Below are 26,877 nucleotides of genomic sequence, written 5' to 3'. Positions count from 1 at the left end.
ATCGCATGGTTCCCGCATTGGAATAGCCTCTGAATGCTGGGGATTATTGATTCGAAGCGTACCATTATGAAACGAACACGTCCGGAAGCATTCCCGCTGCTTTCCGGATGTTTCCCCCGTAATTTGTAAACAAAATCTTCCGGATGCATTTTTCGCTGATTCTCGCAGCCCGGAACATACATACGTATAGGAGATCATGCAGAGGGTAATCCTGTAGTGTATATATTTTTTCAAATCTAGGAGGGCGCAAAAAAGTTAGTGGAATACGTATAGGAGGGCGGAGATCCTGCAAAGGGGGAAATTCCAAAATCTACTTGGGCGCAACAAAGTTATAGAATAATACGTTCTAGGGGGTGTGAATCTCACAGAGGACATATTTTTAAATCTAAGGAGACGCAAATCAGTTAGAGAAATACATATAGGAAGGCGGAGATCCTACAGAGGACATATTTCAAAATCTACGGGGGCGAAAAATAGAGGAATTCGTATAGGAGGGCGGAGATCCTGCAGAGTACATGTTTCTAAATCCACGGGGGCGCGAAAATGTTCGAATAACGTTCTAGGAGGCGGAAATTTCGAAGTGGACATTTTTTTTAAGTCTACCGGGGCGCAAAAAATTTAGAGGAATCCTGCAGAGGACATATTTCAAAATCTATGGGGGCGCAAAATAGAAGAATTTGTATAGGAGGGCGGAGATCCTACAGGAGACATATTTCTAAATTCACTGGGGCGCAAACAAGTTCGAATAATACGTTCTAGGGGAGCGGAAATCCCGTAGAGGACATATTTTGAAATCTAAGGGGGCGCAAAAAGTTAGAGAAATACGTATAGTTGGGCGGAGATCCTGCAGAGGACATATTTAAAAATCTACGGGGCGAAAATGGAGGAATTTGTAAAGGAGGTGGAGATCCTGCAGAGGACATATTTTCTACATAGGACGGGGGCGCAAAAAAAAATATGAATTATACATTCTATGGGGGCGGAAATCCCTTAGAGGATATATTTTGAAATTCAAGGGGCGCAAAAAAGTTAGAGGAATACGTGTAGGAGGGCGAAGATCCTGCAGAGAACATGTTTTTAAATTCACTGAGGCGCAAAAAAGTTCAAATAATACGTTCTAGGGGGCGGAAATCCCGAAACAGACAATTTTTTTTAATCTACAGGGGCGCAAAAAAGTTAGAGGAATATGTTAGGAGGGCGGAGATCCTGCAGAGGACATATTTCAAAATCTACGGGGGCGCAAAATGGAGGAATTCGTATAGGAGGGCGGAGATCCTGCAGAGGACATATTTCTAAATCTACGGTGGCGCAAAATAGAGGAATTCGTATAGGAGGGCGGATATCCTACAGAGTACATATTTCTAAATCCACGAGGACGCAAAAAAGTTCGAATAATACATTTTATGGGGCGGAAATCCCGAAGCGGACAATTTTTTATTAATCTACCAAGCGCAAAAAAATAGAGGAATACGTATAGAAAGGCGGAGATCCTGCAGAAACATATTTCAAAATCTACGGGGGCGCAAAATGGAGGAATTCGTATAGGAGGGCGGGGATCCTACAGACAACATGTTTTTAAATCCACGGGGGCTAGGCAAAAAAGTTCAAATAATACGTTCAAGGGGGCGGAAATCCCGAAGCGGACATTTTTTTTCAAATCTACATGGGCGCAAAAAAGTTAGAGGAATATTTTAGGAAGGCGGAGATCCTGCAGAGGACATATTTTGAAATCTACGGGGGCGCAAAATGGAGGAATTCGTATACGAGGGCGGAGATCCTGCAGAGGACATATTTCTAAATCCACGGGGACGCAAAAAAGTTCGAATAATACGTTCAAGGGGGCTGAAATCCCGAGGCGGACATTTTTTTTAATCTACAGGGCGCAAAAAGTTAGAGGAATACGTATAGGAAGGCGGATGTGCAGAGCACATATTTCAAAATTTATAGGGGGGGCAAATGCAGGAATTCGTATAGGAGGGCGGAGATCCTATAAGTGGCATATTTCTAAATCCACGGGGCGCAAAAAATTAGAATAATACGTTCTAGAGGAGCGGAAATCCCGTAGAGGACATATTTTGAAATCTAAGGGGGCGCAAAACAGTTAAAGGAATACGTGTAGGAGGGCAGAGATCCTGCAGAGGACATATTTTCAAATCTACGGGGGCGCAAAATGGAGGAATTCGTATACGAAGGCGAAGATCTTGCAGAGGACATATTTCTAAATCCACGGGGACGCAAAAAAGTTCGAATATTATGTCTAGGGGGCGGAAATCCCGAAGCGGACAATTTTTTTAGTCTACAGGGGCGCAAAAAAGTTAGAGGAATACGTATAGGAAGGCGGATGTACAGAGCACATATTTCAAAATCTATGGGGGGGCAAAATGGAGGAATTCGTATAGGAGGGCGGAGATCCTATAAGTGGCATATTTCTAAATCCACGGGGGCGCAAAAAAATTTGAATAATACGTTCTAGAGGAGCGGAAATCCCGTAGAGGACATATTTTGAAATCTAAGGGGGCGCAAAACAGTTAGAGGAATACGTGTAGGAGGGCGGAGATCCTGCAGAGGACATATTTTCAAATCCACGGGGTCGCAACAAAGTTCGAATAATACGTTCTAGGGGGCGGAAATCCCGAAGCGGACAATTTTCTTAAAATCTACAGGGCGCAAAAAAGTAAGAGGAATACATATAGGAGGGCGGAGATCCTGCAGAGGACATATTTCAAAATTTACGGGGGCGCAAAATAGAGGAATTTGTATAGGAGGGTGGAGATCCTGCAGAGGACATATTTCTAAATCCACGGGGGCGCAAACAATTTTGAGGGAAGCGGAAATCCCGTAGAGGACATATTTTTAAATCTAAGGGGGCGCAAAAAAGTTAGAGGAATACGTATAGGAGGGCGGAGATCCTGCAGAGGACATATTTCAAAATCTACGGGGGCGCAAAATGGTGGAATTCGTATACGAGGGCGGAGATCCTGCAGAGGACATATTTCTAAATCTACGGTGGCGCAAAATGGAGGAATTCGTATAGGAGGGTGGAGATCCTGCAGAGGACATATTTCTAAATCCATGGTGACGCAAAAAAGTTCGAATAATACGTTCTAGGGGGCGGAAATCCCGAAGCGGACAATATTTTTTAAATCTACCGGGGCGCAAAAAAGTTAGAGGAATACGTATAGGAATGCGGAGATCCTGCAGAAACATATTTCAAAATCTACGGGGTCGCAAAATGGAGGAACTCGTATAGGAGGGTGGGGATCCTGCTGAGGTTATATTTCTAAATCCACGGGGGCGCAAAAAAGTTCGAATAATACGTTCTAGGGGGCGGAAATCCCGAGGCGGACAATTTTTTTTAATCTACAGGGGCCCAAAATAGTTAGAGGAATACGTATAGGAAGGCGGAGATCCTGCAGAGGACATATTTTAAAATCTACGGGGACGCAAAATGGAGGAATTCGTTCGAATAATACGTTCTAGGGGGCGGAAATCCCGAGGCGGACATCTTTTTTTAATCTACAGGGGCGCAAAAAAGTTAGAGGAATACGTATAGGAAGGCGGAGATCCTGCAAAGAACATATTTCAAAATCTACGGGGGCGCAAAATAAAGGAATTCTTATAGGAAGGCGAAGATCCTGCAGAGGACATATTTCTAAAACAACGGGGACGCAGAAAAAATCGAATAATATGTCTAGGGGGCGGAAATCCCGAAGCGGCCAATTTTTTTAGTTTTCAGGGGCGCAAAAAAGTTAGAGGAATACGTATAGGAGGGCGGAGATCCTGCAGAGGACATATTTCAAAATCTACGGGGGCGCAAAATGGTGGAATTCGTATACGAGGGCGGAGATCCTACAGAGGACATATTTCTAAATCTACGGTGGCGCAAAATGGAGGAATTCGTATAGGAGGGTGGAGATCCTGCAGAGGACATATTTCTAAATCCATGGTGACGCAAAAAAGTTCGAATAATACGTTCTAGGGGGCGGAAATCCCGAAGCGGACAATATTTTTTAAATCTACCGGGGCGCAAAAAAGTTAGAGGAATACGTATAGGAATGCGGAGATCCTGCAGAAACATATTTCAAAATCTATGGGGGCGCAAAATGGAGGAATTCGTATAGGAGGGCGGAGATCCTATAGGTGACATATTTCTAAATCCACGGGGGCGCAAAAAAGTTTGAATAATACGTTCTAGGGGAGCAGAAATCCGAAGCGGACAATTTTCTTAAAATCTACAGGGCGCAAAAAAGTAAGAGGAATACATATAGGAGGGCGGAGATCCAGCAGAGGACATATTTCTTAATCAACGAGGGAGCAAAATGTTCGAATAATACGTTCTATGGGGCGGAAATCCCGAAGCGGACGATTTTTTTCAATCTACACGGGCGCAAAAAAAGTTAGAGGAACATGTATAGGAGGGCGGTGATCCTGCAGAGGACATATTTTGAAATCTAAGGTTGCGTGAAACATTTGTAGGAATATGTATAGTAGGGCGGAGATAAATAAATAAAATAAATAAATAAATTCAACGTGGACGCAAAAAAGTTTAATTAATACGTTCTTGGGGGGTGGGAATCCAATAGAGTACTTTTTTCAAATCTAAGGAGGCGCAGATCAGTTAGAGGGATACGGGGGCGCTAAAAAAGTTTGAATAATACGTTCTAGTTGGGCGGAAATCCCGAAGCAAACATTTTCTTTTAAATCTTCAGGGGCGCATAAAAATTAGTGGTACACGTATAGGAGGGCGGAGATCCTACAGAGGACATATTTCTAAATCTACGGGGGCGCAAACAGTTCGAGTAATACGTTTTAGGGGAGCGGGAATTCAGTGGAGGACATTTTTTTGTAATCTAAGGGGGGCGCAAAAAAGTTAGAGGAATACGTATAGGATGGCGGAGATTCTGCAGAGGATACATTTCTAAATCCACGGGGGCGCACAAAAGTTCAAACAATACGGAAATCGAAAGCGAATTTTTTTTTAAATCAACAGTGGCGCAAAAAAGTTAGAGGAATACGTATAGGTGGGCGGAGGACATATTTCTAAATCTACGGGGGCGCAAAAAGTTCGAAAATTACGTTCTAGGGGAGCGGAAATTCCATAGAGGGCATATTTTGAAATCTTAGGGGGCGCAAATAAATTAGATGAATACGTATAGGAGGGAGGAGATCCTGCAGAGGACATATTTCTAAATCCACGGGGGCGCAAAAAGTTTGAATTATACGTTCTATGAAGGCGGAAACCCTGAAGAGGATTTTTTTTAAACTACAGGGGCGCAAAAAAGTTAGAGGAATACGTATAAAATTCCAAAATGTACTTGGGCGCAAATAATTTGGAATAATACGCTCTAGGGGGTGGGAATCCAGTAGAGGACTTTTTTTAATCTAAGGAGGCGCAAATCAGTTAGAGGAATACATGTAGGAGGGCGTAGGACATATTTCTAAATCTACGGGGGTGCAAAATGTTCGAATAATGCGTTCTAGGGGAGCGGAAATCCCGTATAGGATCAATGGAGATTATAAGGGGGAACGATTTCAGAATGGTAGGAGCGGTAAAAGTGATCTTAGAGAGCGGAAAATTTTCCAGAAGGAAATTATTTTGCGTTTCGGTGAAAAGTAAGCCAAAAAAAAAATTTTTTTTGGTCCCGAGAGCTGGTTACTCAGTGAGTAACTTGGAGTAACCACCATGACAGCACTGGGTTGCATCAAAGTTAATTGCCTATTTTCCAGGTATTGACCACCTCACTGTGCATATGAACATTGAGTTTTTAAATTGTCGCGTGGTCAATACTCGGAAAAGCGGTCATTGACTTTGATTGAACCGAACTTGTGTGGCGAGTCGGGTCCGACCTCGGACGACCAACTGACAAGAAGCTCACACATTTTTCTTTACTTTATTAGTGTGATTTTTTATTTGCAATCAGTTCATCACATAGAAGCTCACACAACGCTTGATCCGTGCATTTGCTGATGAAGAATGTGTAGGGGAAGGAGCGGCAATATGCCCTAGCTAAGCAAAGACTTAGCTGTAACCATTTTAATGGGTATAGGCGGGCGTTTCGGGCGTTATAGCTGTCAGACTAGATTGTATATTTTTGTATTTGTAGACTTTGAGATCTTCAGATTTCCAATATCTAAGTTGTAAAATTAAAAAAATAAAATTTAGGGTTTTTTTAATTTTTAGAAGTTGAGATTATCTAATTGCTTATCAGATTTTTTAATTTTTAAATTTAGATAGTGGATTTTTAGATTTTTATATCTTGAGATTTCAAAACTTTGTATTTTTATGTCTATATTTTTAAACATTTTTTCAAGCTTTTAGACTTTTATATTCTTGAATGCTGAAATATTTAGATTTTTAGATTATTGAGCTTATAAACTATCAAGTTTGAACATTGTTTGATTTTCTAATTTTTGTGTTTTAATTTTTTTGGATTTTTGGACATTTCTCTTAGTTCCTAGATTATTAGTTTTGCTGTTGAATTCTCAGATGTTTTAAATGTTATGTTCAATTTGAAGACTTTTAGTTTTTCAAATTATGAGATTTTTGCGGAGCTTCTTTTGACTCCGGGGGCTACTTTGGATTTTTGATTTTATTAAAAAAGTAAACAAAAAAAATACCAAATTTGAAACAGAAAGTTGCCATCAAGCTATCAACAAGCAATCCGAATGGTGATAATGACAATTTGCTAGTAATTCATGTTGTTATTCTTGTTTCAAAATGTCCAAAGCAGCCCCCGATTTGTCAAAAGAAGCCCCGCACGACGGTATTTTTTAAGATTTTAAGGTGAAACTGTCCAGAATCCAAAGAAATGTTACCTCGCCATTTCAGAGGCACCAATCTGAACAAAGAGCAGCAAATAACGATCATACTTTTAATTTAGCTTTGCTGCGTCGCATCAAGCGTAGAATAAAAAGATGACAACTGCTGGTAGCTTCAGTATTGAAAGTGGTGCCCTTGAAAACGCGAGGTGGAACAACATAAGATCCCAAAAAGTTCGTTCTTAGGATCTTTAGATTACCGGACTTTTGAATTTTTAGATTCTCACTTAGATACTTAGATACTTAAACTCTTAAAACTAAGATTTTCTAATTTTTTTTAAATTTTTAATTATAAAAATCTAAACTTTCCAAGTTTTATATTTTGAGATAAAAATCATTCTAGAAACCCAATTTTTTATGTTTCAAGAATTTGTCATAATTTTTAAAATTTTCAAATGCGTCGATTTCAAGATTTTCAGACTTAAAAAACCTTTAGAGGTTTTTTAGATTTCATTGGACTAAGGATTTTCAAACTTGTAAATTTTAAGATTTTTCGAAATTTAGAATTTAAGATTTTTAGATTATAATATTTACTTACTTACTTACTTATGGATCCTGTACACCTCCAGTGGTTCAAATGGCCGACTTGAAAGATCTCCATCCTGAGCGTTGCCCGGCTATCGTTTTAAGGGTCTGTTCACAAATTACGTAACGCTTCTTGGAGGGGGGGGGGGGGGGGGGAGGTCCAACTTGCGTTATACTTTGTTACACTAAAAGGTGGGGGTGGGGGTGGGTACTACCAAATGTTACGCATAACGCGAAAAATTTTTTATTTGAATGTCTTTTTTTAATCACTGATTGAAGTAATTGCTGTTTATCGTTATCGTTAGTTATTATTTAAATCAAGCATGCTGACATAGCGGGACTGATGGGTGTAAAAATACCAAGCGAATATTGTATTTCTCGACACCACAGTTCCGCAAAACTATGTAAATGGTTATGATTGCAAATTACATTTCGTTTCTGCTAGCTGCATACTTGATATCCTTGATTTTTGATCATGTGACGTCCCTATTCTAACAGTGTTCAAAAAATACCAAAACCCAAATGCTTCAGAGAAGGGAAAAAAATCTGCCTTTAAAATTTTCACAGTTACGCGTTACATGGGGGAGGGAGGGGGTACCAAAAATGTTACTTTTTGTTACGAGGGGGAGGGAGGGGGTCAAAAACTCGGATTTTTGTGTTACGTAATTTGTGAACAGACCCTAACCTGTCGCCAGGTTAGATTTCGCTCGACTTCTTTTATTTCTTTATTGAGGCTTTGCCGCCATGGGACTCGTTGTTTGAGATCCAGTTGTGAGGCCCCAGGCCCGAATTATATACCGCAGGCATCTGTTAATGAGCACCTGCAGCCGTTGAGTGTTTTCCTCTGATATAACAGCACAGATTTCACGTTAGAGTTGAAAATTCGTATTTTGGTGCGTTCACTTATCTGCCTGTTTTTTCAGATATTTCTTAAACTCGCAAAGGCAACCCTTGCTTTCTTGATCCGTGCGCCTATGTCAATCTTGGTACCGCTGTCTGACGCCATTTGGCTACCAAGATATTGGAAGCTTTCAACATTCTCCACTGGTTGCCCGACTACTGTGAAACTGGAAGGAGTCATCGTGTTTACATTCAACGATTTGGTTTTGTTGACGTTGATGACTAAACCTGTCGAAGAGGAGCGCTCGGCAAGGTCGTTGAGCTTACTCTGCATAACAGAGCGCCGTTACGCGAGGAGTGCAACGTCATCAGCCAATTCGAAGTCATTTAGGTGCACCATGGTTATAGGCTGCCATAACAGCCCGCGGTTTGGTTCACGGTCAATCGCATCTACCAGAATCTCGTCGATTACGATGAGGAACAGTAACGGTGATAGAATACATCCTTGCCTCACACCAGCTTCGACCCGGATAGGGTCGGACAGGACCCCATTGTGCAGCACTCTACACGAAAAGGCCTCGTACTGTGCTTCGATGAGGCCGTCTCAGGGCGCCCCACATATTCTCGTGATTGAGACGGTCGAAAGCTTTTTCGTAGTCAATGAATACCAAGTAAAGGGACTCTTGGAATTCGTTGACCTGCTCCAGAATGATGCGGAGCGTGACAATATGGTCCACACAGGATCTTCCGGCACGGAATCTGGCCTGCTGCCGCCGGAGAGTCGCATCGATCTTCTCCTGAATCCGGGCTAGGATAATTTTGCATAGAACTTTGAGAACGGTACACAGCAACATAATGCCTCGCCAGTTATCGCATACAGTCAGGTCACCCTTTTTGGGCACCTTCACTAAGGTACCTTGCATCCTGTCAACCGGGAAAGTTGCGGTGTCCCAGATATTCAGAAATAAACGATGCAGTAGTTGAGCGGATGTCATGGGGTCAGCTTTGAGCATCTCGGCTGATATGCGATCGACCCCTGGGGCTTTATTCGATTTCATGCTTTGGTTGGCTGTTTGAATCTCTAGCAGTGATGGAGCTTCGGTATTGACGCGTGTTATACGTCGGATCCTAAGCAGATCATGCCGAGGCTGGCACTTGAAAAAGTTGTTCGAAGTGCTCGAACCAGCGTTTCAGCTGGTCAGTTGGGTCGGTCAATAACTGATCATTCGCGTCTTTCACAGGCATCGTTACATTCATCTTCGCCCCGCTTAAGCGTCGTGAGATGTCGTAGAGGAGGCGAATGTCCCCGGTTGCGGAGGCTCTCTCTCCTTCGTCGGCCAGAGAGTCTGCCCACGCTCGCTTGTCCCGTCGACATGAGCGTTTTACTTCCTTCTCAAGAGCCGAGTATCGTTGTCGGGCTAGGACTTTGGCTCCTCTGGTTTTTGATCGCTCTACCGCGGCTTTGGCTTCTCTTCGCTCCTCTATCTTCCTCCAGGTCTCATCGGTGATCCATTGCTTTCTCTGGGTGCGTAGTTCGCCCAGATTGTTCTCGCTGGTGGCGAAAAAGGCATTCTTGATGGCGGTCCATTGGTCTTCCACGCTGCCACCTTCCGGAATATCTGCAGCACGCGTCTCCAGTTCTTCAACGAAGGACCGTTTCACCGTGGCATCTTCTAGTCGGCGTGTGTTGAATCGTCGTCCAACTCTTTCCTTCTGCCGACGAATCTGCGCAATGCGCAGGCGTATTTCGCCGATGAGGAGGTGATGATCAGCCGCGAGTTGACTTCTCTTTGTCTTGCAGATCGGCAGCATCGGTTGGCGCATAACATTGGATTATAGTAAGGTTACGGACCCGTGTTCTAAATCTGGCAACGATTAGCCTTTCACTTATAGGTTTCCACTTCATAAGCGCATAGTGTGCCTGTGCGCTTAGTAGGATTATAATATGTTTAGGTTTTTTGATTTTTGTATTTACGGATTTTTCAATTTCAGCACTTTTAGATTTTAAAAGAAGTCGATTTCTCGATTTTTAGACAAATATTATTTTTAAATCTACAAATATTTGGATTTTAGGATTTTAAGGTATTTAGATTTGTAGATTTTATGAATTTTATGTCTGTAGATTTTTGGATTTCGGCACCAACACTTCAAAAGGGCGAAACTGCTTTTGTGAACAAAAGCTACTCACGTTGCTGGCGGGCTCATGAGAGCCCACCAACGCAATCCAACACCACTGATGGAAGCAGCGAATTTTCTTCTTTCATCAAATGGCGCGGGTACAAATGAGCCCCCCAGCGACGTCAGAAGCTCTTGTTTACAAAAGCAGTTTCGCCCTTTTGAAATGTTAGTGCCGACTGCCGATTTATGGTTTGTAGATATTAAGATTATATTTTTGCCTTTCTCGTACAACAAAGTTGTACCGAAAGGCTATCATTTCACTACGAAACCGAACTTTTTATATAAGTCCCGGAGACTCATAGTTAGCTTTAGAGATTTTTAGATTTATGGATTTTTTGATTTTAATATTTTTAGATTTTTAGATTTCTATATTTTTAGATTTCTAGATTTGTACAATTTTAAATTTTTTAGATTTTAAAATTTTTAGATTTTTAGATTTCTATATTTTTAGATTTCTAGATTTGTACAATTTTAAATTTTTTAGATTTTAAAATTTTTAGCTTTGTAAATTTTTAGATTTTAAGATCTTTGAATTTTTAGAATTTTAGATTTTTAGATTTTTAAATTTTTGGATTTTTAGATTTTTAGATTTTTGGATTTTTAGATTTTTAGATTTTTAGATTTTTAGATTTTTAGATTTTTAGATTTTGAGATTTTGAGATTTTTAGATTTTTAGATTTTTAGATTTTTAGATTTTTAGATTTTTAGATTTTTAGATTTTTAGATTTTTAGATTTTTAGATTTTTAGATTTTTAGATTTTTAGATTTTTAGATTTTTAGATTTTGAAATTTTGAGATTTTGAAATTTTTAGATTTAAAGATTTATGGATTTTGAGATTTTTAGATTTTTAGATTTTGAGATTTTAAGATTTTGAGATTTTTAGATTTAAAGATTTTTAGATTTTTAGATTTTTAGAGTTTTAGATTTTTAGATTTTTAGATTTTAAGATTTTTAGATTCTTAGATTTTTAGATTTTTAGATTTTTAGATTTTTAGATTTTTAGATTTTTAGATTTTTAGATTTTTAGATTTTTAGATTTTTAGATTTTTAGATTTTTAGATTTTTAGATTTTTAGAGTTTTAGTTTTTTAGATTCTAAGATTTTTAGATTTTTAGATTTTTAGTTTTTTAGATTTTTAGATTTCTGGATTTTTAGATTTTTCAATTGATTGATTTTTAGATTTTGAGATTTCGAGATCTTTAGATTTTTAGATTTTAGGATTTTAGGATTTTTAGATTTTTAGATTTTTAGATTTTTAAATTTTTAGATTTTTAGATTTTTAGATTTTTAAATTTTTAGATTTTTAGATTTTTAGATTTTTAAATTTTTAGATTTTTAGATTTTTAGATTTTTAGATTTTTAGATTTTTAGATTTTTAGATGTTTAGATTCTTAGATTTTTAGATTTTTAGATTTTTAGATTTTTAGATTTTTAGATTTTTAGATTTTTAGATTTTTTTAAATTTAGATTTTTAGATTTTAAATTTTTGAGATCTCCAGATTTGTAAATTTTTGGATTTTTAAAAATTTAGAGTTTTAGATTTTCAGATTTTTAGATTTTAGATTTCTAATTTTTTATGTTTCATATTTTTAGATTTTTAGAAATTAAAATTTTTAGATCTTAAGATTTTGAAACTTTTAGATTTTTAGATTTTTAGATATTTAGGTTTTTAGGTTTTTAGATTTTTAGATTTTTAGATTTTTAGATTTTTAGATTTTTAGATTTTTAGATTTTTAGATTTTAAGATTTTTAGATTTTTAGATTTTTAGATTTTTAGATTTTTAGATTTTTAGATTTTTAGCTTTTTAGATTTTAGGATTTTAGATTTTTAGATTTTTAGATCGATTTTTAGATTTTTAGATTTTTAGATTTTTAGATTTTTAGATTTTTAGATTTTTAGATTTTTAGATTTTTAGATTTTTAGATTTTTAGATTTTAGATTTTTAGATTTTTAGAGTTTTAGATTTTTAAATTTTTAGATTTTTAGATTTTAGATTTTTAGATTTTTGAATTTTTGATTTTTGGAATATTAGATTTCTAGATTTTTAGATTTTTATATTTTTAGATTTCTAGATTTTTAGGTTTTTAGGTTTTTAGGCTTTTAGATTTTTAGATTTTTAGATTTTTAGATTTTTAGATTTTTAGATTTTTAGATTTTTAGATTTTTAGATTTTTAGATTTTTAGATTTTTAGATTTTTAGATTTTTAGATTTTTTGATTTTAGATTTTTAGATTTTTAGATTTTTAGATTTCTAGATTTTTAGATTTTTAGATTTTTAGATTTTTAGATTTTTAGATTTTTAGATTTTTAGATTTTCTAAAGATTTTAGATTTTTAGATTTTCAGATTTTTTGATTCTAAGATCTTAGATTTTAGATTTTAGATTTTTAGATTTTTAGATTTTTTAGATTTTTAGATTTTTAGATTTTTAGATTTTTAGATTTTTAGATTTTTAGATTTTTAGATTTTTAGATTTTTAGATTTTTAGATTTTTAGATTTTTAGATTTTTAGATTTTTAGATTTTTAGGTTTTTAGATTTTTAGATTTTTAGATTTTTAGTTGTTTAGATTTTTAGATTTTTAGATTTTTAGATTTTTAGATTTTTAGATTTTAAAATTTTGAGATTTTTAGATTTTTAGATTTTTAGATTTTTAGATTTTTAGATCTTTAGATTTTAAGATCTTTAGATTTTTAGATTTTGAGATTTTTAGAATTTTAGAATTTTAGATTTTTAGATTTTTAGATTTTTAGATTTTTAGATTTTTAGATTTTTAGATTTTTAGATTTTTAGATTTTTAGATTTTTAGATTTTCAGATTTTTAGATACTTAGACTTAGGGCAGGGGATACCTTCACTGACTTTTTAAAAAAACTTTTTATTACAATGAACACTAACTTTATTTACTACACTACTTGCACTGACCAGAGCACTGATGAAAAAGAGGCCGAGCCACGCTGTTGCTGGCAGTTTTATAATATAAAACTGCTGACTCGGCGATTGTTCCGGCACCTTCGCTGATTGGTGCATACACGTGGCGTGATGCACCGTACGATTCGCTAACGGCTCCCCTTCCGGTTGGAAGCCGCCCTCGGGTTCCTTCTATAGCTGCGGAAGAAGCGGGATGCTTCTCGACTCGGGATGCTCCTCGGATGGATTATTTCGCTTTATCTCCTCTGGTGTGTCCGATGCGAAGAGTGTTTTCAAAATGTAGAATTTAAATGTCATGGCTATGGCTGTTCCCAATATGATGATCAGTAGCGTTGTCGCTGTTGCGGAGGTTATCCACCCGTAGATATCTAGTTTCCAATGTATGTTCTCTGCTGTTAGGTTTAGGAGTTCTATGTGGTTGCGATGCTCTAAATGCAGTTCCTGTAAATGTGCCAATGGAATATGGTTTATGATTTTGGTCGGATTTACCTTAATTCCAGTTATTGGTGTGAAGGGTGGTATCTCCACGTTAGTACTGGAATATTCGACGTCATCCAGTTTTAAAGTACAGTGTGAATGCTGAATGAGATTTGGACCACTGAGGGACCTGGTAGCTGAACAGTTGGATTTCAAAGTTATATTGTGTCCGTGGATTACAATATTGCCATCGTTAATCTTCCGTATAATTTTACTTCCATAAATACGTTCTATAGGGCAATCAGCTGTTTTTCCGGAGATTAACTTTTGCATACACTCTGTGAGTGGTTCCAAACTGCTACTGGAACATACAAAGAGAGCTCTGAGCTTGATACATGGGACATGCGAGATGAGTGGAATTTGTCCTTTCAGATAAAATGGTGCTGGTACATGAATGCGGTAACCGTCTTCGATTACTGCTTCGACAAAGTTGAGCGTATATAATGCTCCTTCGATTTGGGGTATTTTGAGTACGTAGATGATGTTATCTTTGTTGAACATTGCGTAAGAGCTTGCAATATTCAGAATGCTGTCCACCGAGTTAAGTCCAAAGTCGTTGTTGCGAAGGATTCGTTGAATGGCTTCTAATTCTCCTCCTTGGATGATGCGGCTACTTGGTATGCTACGTCTGGCCAGTGTAAGAGATTCCTCGACGACTTCTAAATAATATAATAGTTCATCTAATTTGAATACGAAATTGAGTGAATCGAAACTTTTGAATGTAACGTTTTCTAACTTCTGCGCATTATCTATCAGAAAATTGAAAGTGTTTGTAAGATTCTTCATTCGGTTTTCAAATAAATGATTAATGTGTACCTGATTATTGTTTGCGACTATTAAGGAATTTATAGAGCTATTGATAACTTTCAAATCTTCCGCATCAGGACTCCTGATACGTATTTCCAAGCCCTACCGAGTGATTCCCATCTCTTGAATCTATTCTGAGGCGTAATTCTATCGAATGTCAGATTGATTTCGTTTATCTTTTCCTAATAACTTGTTCGAAAAGCGAATCGGTTAGATCAAAACTGTTAACTGCATAATTGAACAAATCTATAGCTTCCTTGACATCTGTCAAATTTATAGGATGTATTATTCTGACGTAGTTGTTGCTAATCCTGGCTTGTCCTAGAGGTATGATTGCTAGAGGGTTGTGGGTCAGATCGTATATACGGATGTCTGTCCAAGCCGTTGATGTCCAGAGTAGGACATAAGGGTATGCGATAACACACTTTTTCCTAACGAAACGAAACGAAACGAAATTTAAAATGTCTATGTTGATTCGGATCGAAACGAAACGAAATATAGATTTCTTTCGAGACTTCGAAACGATACGAAATCGAGATTCATTTAATTCGAAATTTTTCGAAACGAAACGAAATTTTGATTTTTTTTTCCGCGGAATTTTTCTTGCATTGGTTTTACATTATGTACGCAATTCTGATTTCACTTTTTCGAAGTCGAATAACTGTTTTGCGACCAAAAGGGTTATAAAAACTGAAGAGGCATTTTTTTGTGTGTCTTTATTAAGGAGACTTTCAGCCCGAGGCTGGCTCGTCTCCGAAAAACTGAAGAGGCAATCTGTGATAAATCGCCACATTCACGCCGCATATACCATTGGCGATAAGGCAATACCCCAGCAATTGTGCCGCTTTCATAGGAATTCATCGTGGAGTGTGTGCTCCTGAATCTGATCAATTTTATATCAGTTTTATATAAGTAAGTATATAAAAATAAAGAAATTGTGGGATTTTTCATATACGGATTCAAATTGCATACAGCATACTTCATTGCTGAATATACTTCATATTATTGCTGAATTATACTTCATATTATTGCTGAATTCATTATCAATTGCTGAAGCATACTTCATATTATCTTGTCAGCGTGTTTTTACAGTATTGACTTAGTCAAAATTTGAAAAAGAATACTTAGATTTATTTTTTGATCTAGTGGGATACTTAATTATGTATTCACATCTGTCAGGCGTATACGCAGATATAGAATTTATATTACTAGATCAACATTTGAAAAGGGTGTGTCTGCCAAAATTTATTCCTTCTTATTCCTCGTCTACATATATAGCATACATTTGCTCACTAGAAGAATCATGTGCATTTCACAGATCAATAGTCTTATGCAACGTACACACCAGTCAAGCAGTTTGACGAACATTGACTCAGCCTCCAAGAAAACGCTTCGGTTGCTGCTTTGTTTGAACGTGTGTGAATTTGTTCGAACAACCATTTGACAGTTGGCGACTCGGTTGGAAAACATTAGAACGGTTTGATTTTGGTTTGAGTTGTCGGGGGTGGAGTCAAGGTTCGTCGAACATGTTTAAGCATTTGTAGTGAAGTTGTATAAACCCTCAAGTTGGCGCTTCGGTAGTTCGTGTGTGATGTTGTTGGTAGAATCAATTGATTGTTCGTGCCGCTGTTGGTGAAACTTGATGAATGTTTGAATAAACGAGAGGTGGAGTCATTGTTGGTCAAACTGCTTGAACTGCTTGACCGTGAGTACGTTCCATTATATTATCCATTATATTATTATATTATATTATCAGCTCGACAAACTGATCTATTGTGTGTGTGTGTGTCCTTAGCAGATGGAACAGCTGTTATGGTCAGTATGTGCTGGAAGCAAACATAAGTAAAGAATTTTCAGCAATTTTAATGATCTTTCAACCCGTTCTGGATTTTTTTTTGCAAATTCCATGCGTAGATCTAGAAATGCCCAAAAATCTGCAATGTTCCTTATATATTGTGCAAATAGTCCAAGAAGAGCTTAATAACGTTTCTTAACTGTACACGTCGTAGTAGCTTATCATGATTGGCCGAGAAACAGCAAATATGCATAGCTCATCAATTAAATAATATTCTTGGGATACAAACAAGTTATTCTTATTGTATACTTGCTTCGGAGTTTCCAATTCATGAACAATAACGATGCTGGTCAATAACGGTGCTTATAGTCAATTTAGTATTAGGAGAGGCAAATTAGTGTAACACTCATTGTTTTAAGAGACCGAGGTATGCTCTGCATCTCCGTGAGCGCTACGGAAAAGGAATCGTTGGTTAGTTGAGAAGGTAATTCATGTGAAACCCCTTGGTATCGCGTCCTTGGCGTGAGAGGTTCCGCGATCATTCCGCATTCATATTGTGCAAATAGTAAAAAAATATCACAAAATTTTAATGACCGCATCGTGCTTTCGTGCTGTGCGGTTCTTTCTCTCTTTGCGGAAGGAAGTTTTTAATACTACCCGAAGCTATTTTAATTTCAACGGTGCTTCTTAGCGCTATTTGTACCCACTGATCCCGTTACGATCTTTGCAAGGACCCGTGCCTTCGTTTTACGTTGGACCCGTTTGCGGAAGTAAAATTCCGACAAGCGGTGGTAATCCTGCAGGGACACCGTTCTGGGAAAAACATCTTAGAAGGTCACGTCTCCACGCTCAGCAATGAGTATTAATAAAAACACGAGGCCGGGGGCGTATCTGAATTCTCCACTTCCTTCAAAGAAACAAGGTTTCAAGACCGTCCTGCCCAAGCGCGGAAAAAATAGAAGGAAGCTGGAGACTTCAGATATTCCTTCTAAATCTAATGTTGACATTGTTTCTTCTCCTATCGAACTGAGCAATCAGTTCGATTTGATTAATGATGAAATTGAGCAAATCGAATCTACCTTTAGCCCAGGTGATTCGATTCATGCGAAGAAACAAAGGATTCCGCCAATTGTGGTATCTGTTGCCGAGTTTTCTGGCTTTCGGAATGAAATCTTGAGTAACCTTCAGGGGATCAAGGTTTCATTTCAGATTGCTAGGAAGGGTGACTGCCGCGTTTTGCCGGGATCCTTTGACGATCGCAAACGTCTTCTTCACTATTTAACTGAGAAGCGCCATAAATTCTTCACATACGACGACAAAACTGAGCGATTGTTCAAAGTCGTCTTGAAAGGTCTCCCCAGTGATGACAAATCACTGGATGAGATTAAAATTGAAATTTCTCAATTACTTGGATTTTCACCAGTCCAAGTAATTAAGGGGCCGTGCACTAATTACGTAAGCATTTTTTCTGGGTTTTTCAACCCCCCCTCCCCCCATGTAAGATTTTTCCCATACAAATCATTTTTTATTTATATGGAACGTAAGAATATGGGAGACCACCCCTCCCCATAATTGCTTACGTAATTAGTGTACGGCCCTAAGATGAAAAAGAAATCCCACTCTGGTACTTCCCAGAGGGGCATTTCTCAAGAATTTTATTTAGTTCATTTTAAGTGAACTAAATAATATGAAAAGTTTGGAAAAGGCCTGTATTATGTCTCATGTCCGTGTTACATGGGAACATTTTCGCAGGCCTGAGGGAAATTTCCAAAACCCTACCCAGTGCCGTAAGTGCCAAAAGTGGGGTCATGGAACCAAACATTGTCACATGGATGCTAAATGCATGATTTGTGGTGGAACCTCTCACGCCAAGGACGCATGTCCTGTGAGAGAAGATTCCAATAAATTTAAGTGCGCAAACTGTGGGGGCAATCATAAATCCAATTTCTGGGAATGCCCTTCACGCAAAAAAGTTTTGAATTCCCGTGCGAAATTGATGACGGGAAATTCCAATCGGATCCCAGATTCGACGGGTAGAAATTTTTCAAACGCTGAAATTTCGAAACCGGTTACCGGTCGAGCAATTCATACCCACCACAATGCACAAACAAATTTTGCCGCTCGTCAACGGGTAGCAAGCACTTCAGTAAATTCCAATTTTTCCAATGTACCTACGTATGCAAACATCGCTGCTGGTAGACAAAATTTCTCTTCTCAAAATGAGGTTTATACCCATGTCCCAACGGAAAATAATGGTCATGTTGCAAATTCAGGTAGCATGACTGCTTCCGATTTTGATTTTTTAACTGAACAATTGCATCACATGATTGATGCATTGTTCAAAGCAAATACCATTCCTGAAGCTGTTCAGGTTGGTATAAAGTACACACAAAAAATTGTTATCGGACTCCGTTTCAATGGATCCAAATAATTGTGTGAAAGTTCTAAATTGGAATGCCCGCTCTCTAAAGGGTAAGGAAGATGAATTATTCAACTTCCTTTCAGTTCATAATATGCATATTGCCATTATAACTGAAACGTATTTAAAACCAGGACTCTCCATTAAAAGAGATCCAAACTATTTTATCTACAGAAATGATCGTCTTGACAGCGCCTGTGGTGGGGTCGCCATTGTCATTAATAGACGTATCAAACATACATTATTTTCTTCGTTCGAAACCAAATTTTTTAAACCTTGGGAGTTTCTGTTGAAACAAATTTTGGGCAATTTTCCTCCATTGCAGCCTACTTGCCTTTTCAATGCAATGAACAGCTAAAGAATTTGTTGAAAGCTGATCTTCAAATTCTGACTAGCAACAAATCAAAATTCTTCGTAATTGGTGACTTCAATGCCAAACACCGTTCATGGAATAATGCTCAAAGCAATTCCAATGGTAAAATTTTATTTGAAGATTGTTCTGCGGGATATTATACTATTCAATATCCCAATGGACCAACTTGTTTTTCTTCCAGTCGAAATCCTTCTACAATTGATTTAGTTTTAACGGATTCAAGTCAGCTGTGTGGCCAATTGGTAACTCATGCTGACTTTGACTCTGATCACCTTCCTGTGACATTTGAAATCTCACAAGAAGCCATTTATAATCCAATCAGCTCTACCTTTAATTATCATAGAGCTGATTGGGATTTATATAAAACGTATATCGATAGGAATTTTGATGTTGATATTCCTCTCGATACCAAAAGTGATATTGATAATGCTCTCGTATCTTTGACAAATTTAATTGTCGAAGCCAGAGGCATTGCAATTCCGAAATGTGAAGTTAAATTCAACTCCATTATTATTGACGACGATCTTCAGCTACTGATCCGTCTTAAAAATGTGAGAAGAAGGCAATACCAAAGAACTCGCGATCCCGCGTTGAAAGTTATTTGGCGAGATTTGCAAAATGAAATTAAAAACGTTTCGCTATTCTGAGAAATACCAACTTTGAGAATAATGTCTCGAAGTTGGATCCCAGTTCGAAACCCTTTTGGAAATTAACGAAAATTCTTAAAAAACCTCAAAAGCCAATTCCAGCGCTTAAAGAGGGAAATAAAATTTTATTAACAAATGGCGAAAAGGCTCAAAAACTTGCTCAGCAGTTCGAGAGTGCCCATAATTTTAGTCTAGGTCTCACTAGTCCAATTGAGGATCAGGTTACACGGAGCTTCGAAGACATTCTCAATCAAGAGAATGTTTTTAACCCTTCGTTGGGAACCAATTTGGATGAAGTTAGACCTTTTACTAGAAAATTTAAAAATATGAAAGCCCCGGGTGATGATGGTATTTTCTACATACTTATCAAAAAACTTCCTGAGAGCTCTTTATCCTTTTTGGTTAATTTATTTAACAAATGTTTTCAATTGGCATACTTTCCAGATAAATGGAAAAACGCCAAAGTTGTTCCAATTTTGAAGCCGGACAAAAATCCAGCTGAGGCTTCTAGTTATCGCTCAATCAGTTTGCTTTCTTCAATAAGCAAACTGTTTGAAAAGATTATTTTAAATAGAATGATGGTTCATATTAATGACAATTCTATTTTGCTGATGAGCAATTTGGTTTTCGCCATGGGCATTCAACCACTCATCAGTTATTAAGAGTTACGAACTTAATTCGGCTCAACAAATCTGAAGGATATTCGACTGGAGTTGCTCTTCTTGATATAGAGAAAGCATTTGACAGTGTTTGGCATGAAGGTTTGATTGTAAAATTGATGAATTTTAATTTTCCTCTGTACATCATTAAACTGATCCAAAATTATTTATCAGATCGTTTCACTGCAGGTAAACTATCAGAATACTAAATCTGATAGATTACCTGTAAGGGCTGGTGTCCCCAAGGCAGCATACTGGGGCCCATATTGTATAACATTTTTACTTCTGACTTACCTGATTTACCACCAGGGTGTCAAAATTTTTGTTTGCAGATGACACGGGCCTTTCAGCCAAAGGGCGAAGCCTTCGTGTCATTTGTAATAGATTGCAAAAAGTTTGGATATTTTCTCCACTTACTTGCAAAATGGAAAATTTCCCCGAATGCTTCCAAAACTCAGCTTATAATTATCCCACATAAGCCGAGAGCTTCTTATTTGAAACCTTCTAGCAGACATATTGTCACTATGAATGGGGTTCCAATTAATTGGTCTAGCGAAGCTAAATATTTAGGACTTCTGCTAGATCAAAAATTAACTTTTAAAAATCACATTGAAGGCCTTCAAGCCAAATGTAACAAATATATTAAGTGTCTATATCCACTTTGTCTTAAGAACAAACTTTTGATTTACAAACAATTTTTTAGACCTGCCATGTTGTATGCTGTGCCGATATGGACTAGTTGCTGCAATACCAGAAAGAAGGCACTTCAGAGGATTCAAAATAAAATTCTGAAAATGATTCTGAAGTTGCCTCCGTGGTATAGTACCATTGAACTTCATAGAATTTCTAATATTGAGACATTGCAACAAATGTCCAACAAAATAATTTCCAATTTTAGACAAAAATCGTTGCAATCTTCTATTGCAACGATTAACTCCTTGTACCCTTAGTATAAAATAGGTTAAGTTTAGTTTAAGTTGAAAACATTGTAATTGCTACATGGTTCAATTCAACCAAAGGAAAAATTCTAACTGCCAGAGGCAATTGAAATGTATTAATAATAACTACAAGCGTAACATAGCAAATAAGGATGATAGTGTTAAGAAAACACGGAACACCTAGTCTAAGAGATGAATGCATGTATTAGATAATTAGCAAATAAAATTAGTTAAAAAAAAAAAAAAAAAAAACAAAATTTTAATCATGGAAACACTGAAGACATTTTATAGAAGCAAACTACTTACGCATTTGTCGACTAAGAATGGGGTTAGTAAGCGTTAATAGAAAAATTTGTATAACCTTGTTTTGAAAACAACTTAACGATTTTGTTCAGCGGCGCAGCCAAAAATTTTTTATAATGTAAAGTATGGATTAGTTTAAATTCGTTTCGAAATTCCGCGGAATTCCGTTAAATTTCGTTAGAAGCTAGTTTTTTCTAGCGAAATTTTTGTAATTTTACGAAACGAAACGAAATCAAGAAATCAGATTTCGCCATGCTTAAATTCCGCGAAATTCCGCGGAATTTCGTTTCGAACGACCTGAAACGAAATTTTTCGAAATACCGCATATGCTTAGTAGGACACATAGTCTGAAAAGGAGTCATGAGAGTAACGTCTCGTAAGTTAAATTATATTTTTAAGTTTTTCTTATGGATTTTTATATCTGTAGCGTCGGTAATTGTTTTATCGTTTTGTTCCTTTATTTCGACTAATCTGTACCTATGACCGTATGGGGATGGTTTGGCCTTTGTTTTAGCAAGAATTTCCCTAGTTCTTATGTCCTGATACCCTTTGTCTGTTTCTACTATTTTTGCATTTTGTCTATCAGCTTCTCTAGCAATATTGTCTTTGGCGGTTTGTATAATGTGTTGTTTTGTCATGTTAATATCCTTTAAATCCAGCGACGTGGAGTTCCCAAATATTATTTGTCTTGGTGTCAAGTTTGTTGTCGAGTGCTTGGCATCATTGTATAAGGCTGTTATTAAAGAAAGTCCTTGATAGAGGGTCAGATTGATAATTTTGCGTCGGTTCGCTAAATACATTTCTAAAAGAGTGTTGTGGAACCTTTCGATGATGCCATTACTATTGCTGCTACTGGCATAGTGAACGGCAACACCGTTTTCTTCCAAGAATGTTCTGAAATTTTGACTTCGAAATGAAGTAGCTTGATCACAGGTGATCGATTTAGGTATCCCGAAAGTTTTAAAATATTTGATAAGGGTTTCGGATAGTTCCTCGCTGGTTTCGTTGCAGATTTTGTAGATTTGGGCAAATTTGGAAAAAGAATCAACGATTGTTAAGAACTTCTCTCCTTCTTTAATATAAACGTCTATGAAAATATTCTCCAACGGTTTATCATTTGTTCTTCTCGTGATTGAAATTTTGAATGGATGCCTTTCATATTTAGCAAATTTACAATCCTGGCATTCCTTCGCGAAAGTCTTAACAATCGATAACATCTCTGGGAAAAATACTGACTGACGAACTTCTTCGTAATTAAGCTTCCAATTTCTATGGTTGAAATTATGGGTTTTACGAACAAATTCGTCTTGGTCTCTCTTTGAAATTAAATCTGGTAACTTGAGGTTGCAGAATTGGATTCTCATCCCTTTGAAATTGTTATGTATGATTTGTGAGCAAGATTTCGCAACTGTTGGTGGAGCAAAGATTCCGTTCGTTATTCCAGGAGCTAGATAATTTTTAAGGATTTGCATTAGTTGGTCCTCCGTATAATCATCCTGGTGGAATATGTGCCTGCTAAAACCTGGAAATACAGAATAAGAAATGTGAGGGGACTTTTTCTTGTCTTGGGATATATGCATAATGAGTTGGTTTCTGAACTTATTTACTATGTCGGGCCCATAGACAGGATCATTTTCGTATAATTCATTTTCCAATACAGTTTGTAAATTCACTTCAGATTCTTCAATTCGCGGTATTCTGGATAGTCCGTCAGCTACCACGTTTTGTTTCCCTTTTTTGTATATCAGTTGGAAATCGAATTGTTCCAGATACAGACGTTGGCGAGTTACTCGACCTGTGGCATCTGTCAATTTGAGTTCCTTTGTTAGAGGCTCGTGATCTGTATAAATGGTAAATTTCATACCATGCAGATATAGCCTGAACTTTTTGGCTGCAAAGTAAATAGCCAGAAGTTCCTTGTCTGTGGCAGAGTATTTCTCCTCTGCTCTCGATAAAGTTCGCGAAAGATACGCAATTGGTCTTTCGTGCCCGTCTTCCATTTGTGTCAGGACCGCTCCGATCGCGTGATTAGACGCATCGGTGGTCAAAATGAACGGCTTTTCTAAATCGGGATAAGCAAGTAAGAGTTTCGTGCTCATGATCTCTTTAAGCTCACTAAACGCCTTTTCATATTCAGAATTAAGAACGATAAGTTTATTCTTTCCCGAAGCATGCTTGTCATTGGCTTCGCAATTTTAGCAAACCCGGTATAAAGCGTCTGTAATATGAAACAGTACCTAGGAACGATTTAAGTTCCTTCGGTGTTTTCGGAAGAGGCCAATTTTTGACTGCCTCTACCTTGTTTGGGTTAGGTTTAACCCCTTCTGTTGTTACGACATGTCCTAGGAATTCTACCTCCTTACGTAGGAATTCGGACTTGTCACACTGAATTTTTAAATTTGCCTCTTTCAGTGTGGTCATAACTTTCTGAATATCCTTCATGTGTTCTTCCAGCGAGCTGGAGAAAATAATGATATCGTCCATATAGACGAAACATCTTACTCCAACATGCTTACGTAACACAGAATCCATAAGTCGTTGAAATGTCGCGGGCGCATTCCTCAACCCGAACGGCATTCGCACAAATTCATATTTTCCGCTGTCGACATTGAATGCCGTCTTCGGAATATCAGCTGGGTCTACCTCTATCTGGTGGAAGCCACTAGCTAAATCAATTACAGAAAAATACTGCGCTTTCCCTAAGCGGTCTAGAATTTCGCTTATCTCGAATAGGATAACGATCCGCAGGTGTGACTTTATTCAACTTCCTATAGTCAACAACAATGCGATACTTTTGCACTCCTGAATTGTCGGCTTTCTTCGGGACGACCCAAATGGATGAGGTCCACCCAGAAGAAGACTCTCGTATGATACCGGAGCTCAACATTTTCTGAATCTGTTCGCTCACTCTTTCTCTAAGATGGTACGGGTATTTATACGTTCGCTGATGAATCGGATTACTATCGGAGGTTTCAATTTTGTGTTTTACCTGGTGGGTGAAGTCTAATCTCTGTCCTTCTTGGTAGAAAATACTTTTGAAAGGTTGTAATGTTTTTGCTAACAGTTTAACTTCCTCTTTACTTAAGTGATCCGCGGGGAAATTGAGTTTCGAGCGAGTTTCATTTTGATTTAAGAAAAAATGTTCGTTCTCGAGCGGTTTAGCTTCGTTCAGTTTAGCATGTGTGGTGCTGAATACATGCACGGTGGCACGGTTGTTTTTGGCGGCATACAAACCAGGTTGTAATGTGACGCCGGTTGTTAAATTAATTTCGTCTTCAATGAGAAATGTCCCATTTGACGTGGTACTTATTTCTACTACATTTTCCGTTTGTTCGTGAAAGTTCCATGAACTCGGGTAGTATTTTGAAAGTTCAAAGTTATGCTTTCCAATCATCAGCTGATGATTGCCTGAATCTATTTTTGCTTTCATTTCTGCCAAATTTTCATAGCCAATGAGGCCATCGAAAACTCATGAAATTTGAAAACGTGGAAGGGTAATTTCTTATTCAATACACTGGGAAAAATATTCATATGGATCATTCTATCAATTATAAACTTGCCATTCTTATTTGTTATAATCGCGGGTTTGTCTGTTATTTTAGAGTTACGCACAATTTCCGGATTTATATACGATTTATTCGCGCCCGTATCAACTAAAAATTTAAGTACACCTTTTTTAGACCGGCAACGAATGTATGGAATAAAATTGTTTACGTTGTAGTTTCCTGTTCCCTGTCGTCGTAAAAATTTGAATCATCACTCTGCACTGCATTCACGTTTTCATCATTTTCTTCATCGTCACTAATATCTACGTCGACTTCGTTGTTGTTGTGTTCTGCGCGGGGCTTAGGTTGATGCACTTTTCTATACGCAAATTTATTACCGTTCGCATTAGTTTTGCCATAATAATTGTTGTTGTTGTTAGAACCACTGCTACCGGGCTGACTCTGGGGTTTAGATTGTGAATGAAATTTGAACGGCTTAGATCGGATTTCAGCATTTTGGTTGATGCATACGGCTTCGTATGCTTCTTCTAACGATTGCGGTTTGGATTGCCTTATGATGGAGGCCAGGGGTTCACCTATGTTATCGAGGTATTTTGCAACGCTTAATATGTCTATTATTTGTTTTTCCGAAATTGGATTGGATGACAGATTCGCCTTCAATCGTGTATTTATCTCTTTACATTCATTGTAAAATTTAAGGTGTGTTTTGTCTTTACGGTTGATATTAAATAATGCTGACACATTAGTAGCAAAGTCTCGGTGGTCCCCATATTGCTCGAGGAGCACCTGTTTGATACCGCTGATGGTATCGGGATCGCCGTTTGCGCATACTACCGCGCGGGCATCCCCTTTAATTTTATTTTTTATTGCTCTAAGGTACATAGAGCTAATTGAGTCGGGCTGGCCGTTAGCCCTTTGATTTTGAACATCTCGTACAGCTCGTCTACTTCACGTAGCCAGCTGGACAGTTCCTTCTTATTACCGGTGAATTCCGATAAGTTTTTATTGGGTCGGGAATAGAGAATTTGCTGCTGCTCCCAACCGTTAATAAAATTCTTAGCTGTTCTAATTCAGCTTTAAGTGCTTCGATTTCGAGGCTCTAGTTTCGGGCATTTTTGCAATATAAATAATATATCAAGTATAAGTGTAAATGAAAAAATGTTTTACTTACAGTAGCGAAGGCTGCATCCACGGGTTCTCTGCTGCTCGTTGCTGTGCGGCGGGATTTTCCACTATTTAAACACCTCACTAACTATCCCACTTCTGACACCACTTAGGGCAGGGGATACCTTCACTGACTTTTTAAAAAACTTTTTATTACAATGAACACTAACTTTATTTACTACACTACTTGCACTGACCAGAGCACTGATGAAAAAGAGGCCGAGCCACGCTGTTGCTGGCAGTTTTATAATATAAAACTGCTGACTCGGCGATTGTTCCGGCACCTTCGCTGATTGGTGCATACACGTGGCGTGATGCACCGTACGATTCGCTAACGTAGATTTTTAGATTTTTAGATTTTTAGATTTTTAGATTTTTAGATTTGTGGTTTTTTAGATTTTAGATTTTTAGATTTTTAGACATTTAGTCTTAGATTTTTAGGTTTCCTAGATTTTTGGATCTAGGAATTTTCAAGAGTAATATTGTCGATTTTTTGG

The 26,877-nt window shown here is 37.5% G+C and overlaps 2 protein-coding genes and 1 pseudogene across 2 annotated transcripts in view; 1 reads left to right on the top strand and 2 right to left on the bottom strand.

The window, feature by feature from the left end:
• The window catches only part of LOC134214542 (uncharacterized), a 301,878-nt gene that overhangs the window by 168,375 nt on the left and 106,626 nt on the right, over positions 1 to 26,877 (top strand). The window lies entirely within an intron of this gene.
• LOC134214497 (uncharacterized) lies at positions 13,268 to 14,619 on the bottom strand. Its single transcript, XM_062693859.1, has one exon. The coding sequence runs from the start codon at positions 14,553 to 14,555 to the stop codon at positions 13,464 to 13,466; it is 1,092 nt and encodes a 363-aa protein (XP_062549843.1). The 5' UTR covers positions 14,556 to 14,619; the 3' UTR covers positions 13,268 to 13,463.
• On the bottom strand, positions 25,421 to 26,329 carry LOC134219074 (uncharacterized; annotated as a pseudogene).

This window comes from Armigeres subalbatus, chromosome 1 (assembly GCF_024139115.2).
Source record: "Armigeres subalbatus isolate Guangzhou_Male chromosome 1, GZ_Asu_2, whole genome shotgun sequence".
Lineage (NCBI taxonomy): Eukaryota > Metazoa > Arthropoda > Insecta > Diptera > Culicidae > Armigeres > Armigeres subalbatus.
Note: the sequence above shows the minus strand (reverse complement) of the source record. Positions and strands in the feature narration are given on the sequence as shown.

What these genes read in the sequence shown, in the direction of transcription:
- LOC134214497 (XM_062693859.1), bottom strand. Translation starts at nt 14,555, where the DNA reads ATGAAGAATCTTACAAACACTTTCAATTTTCTGATAGATAATGCGCAG.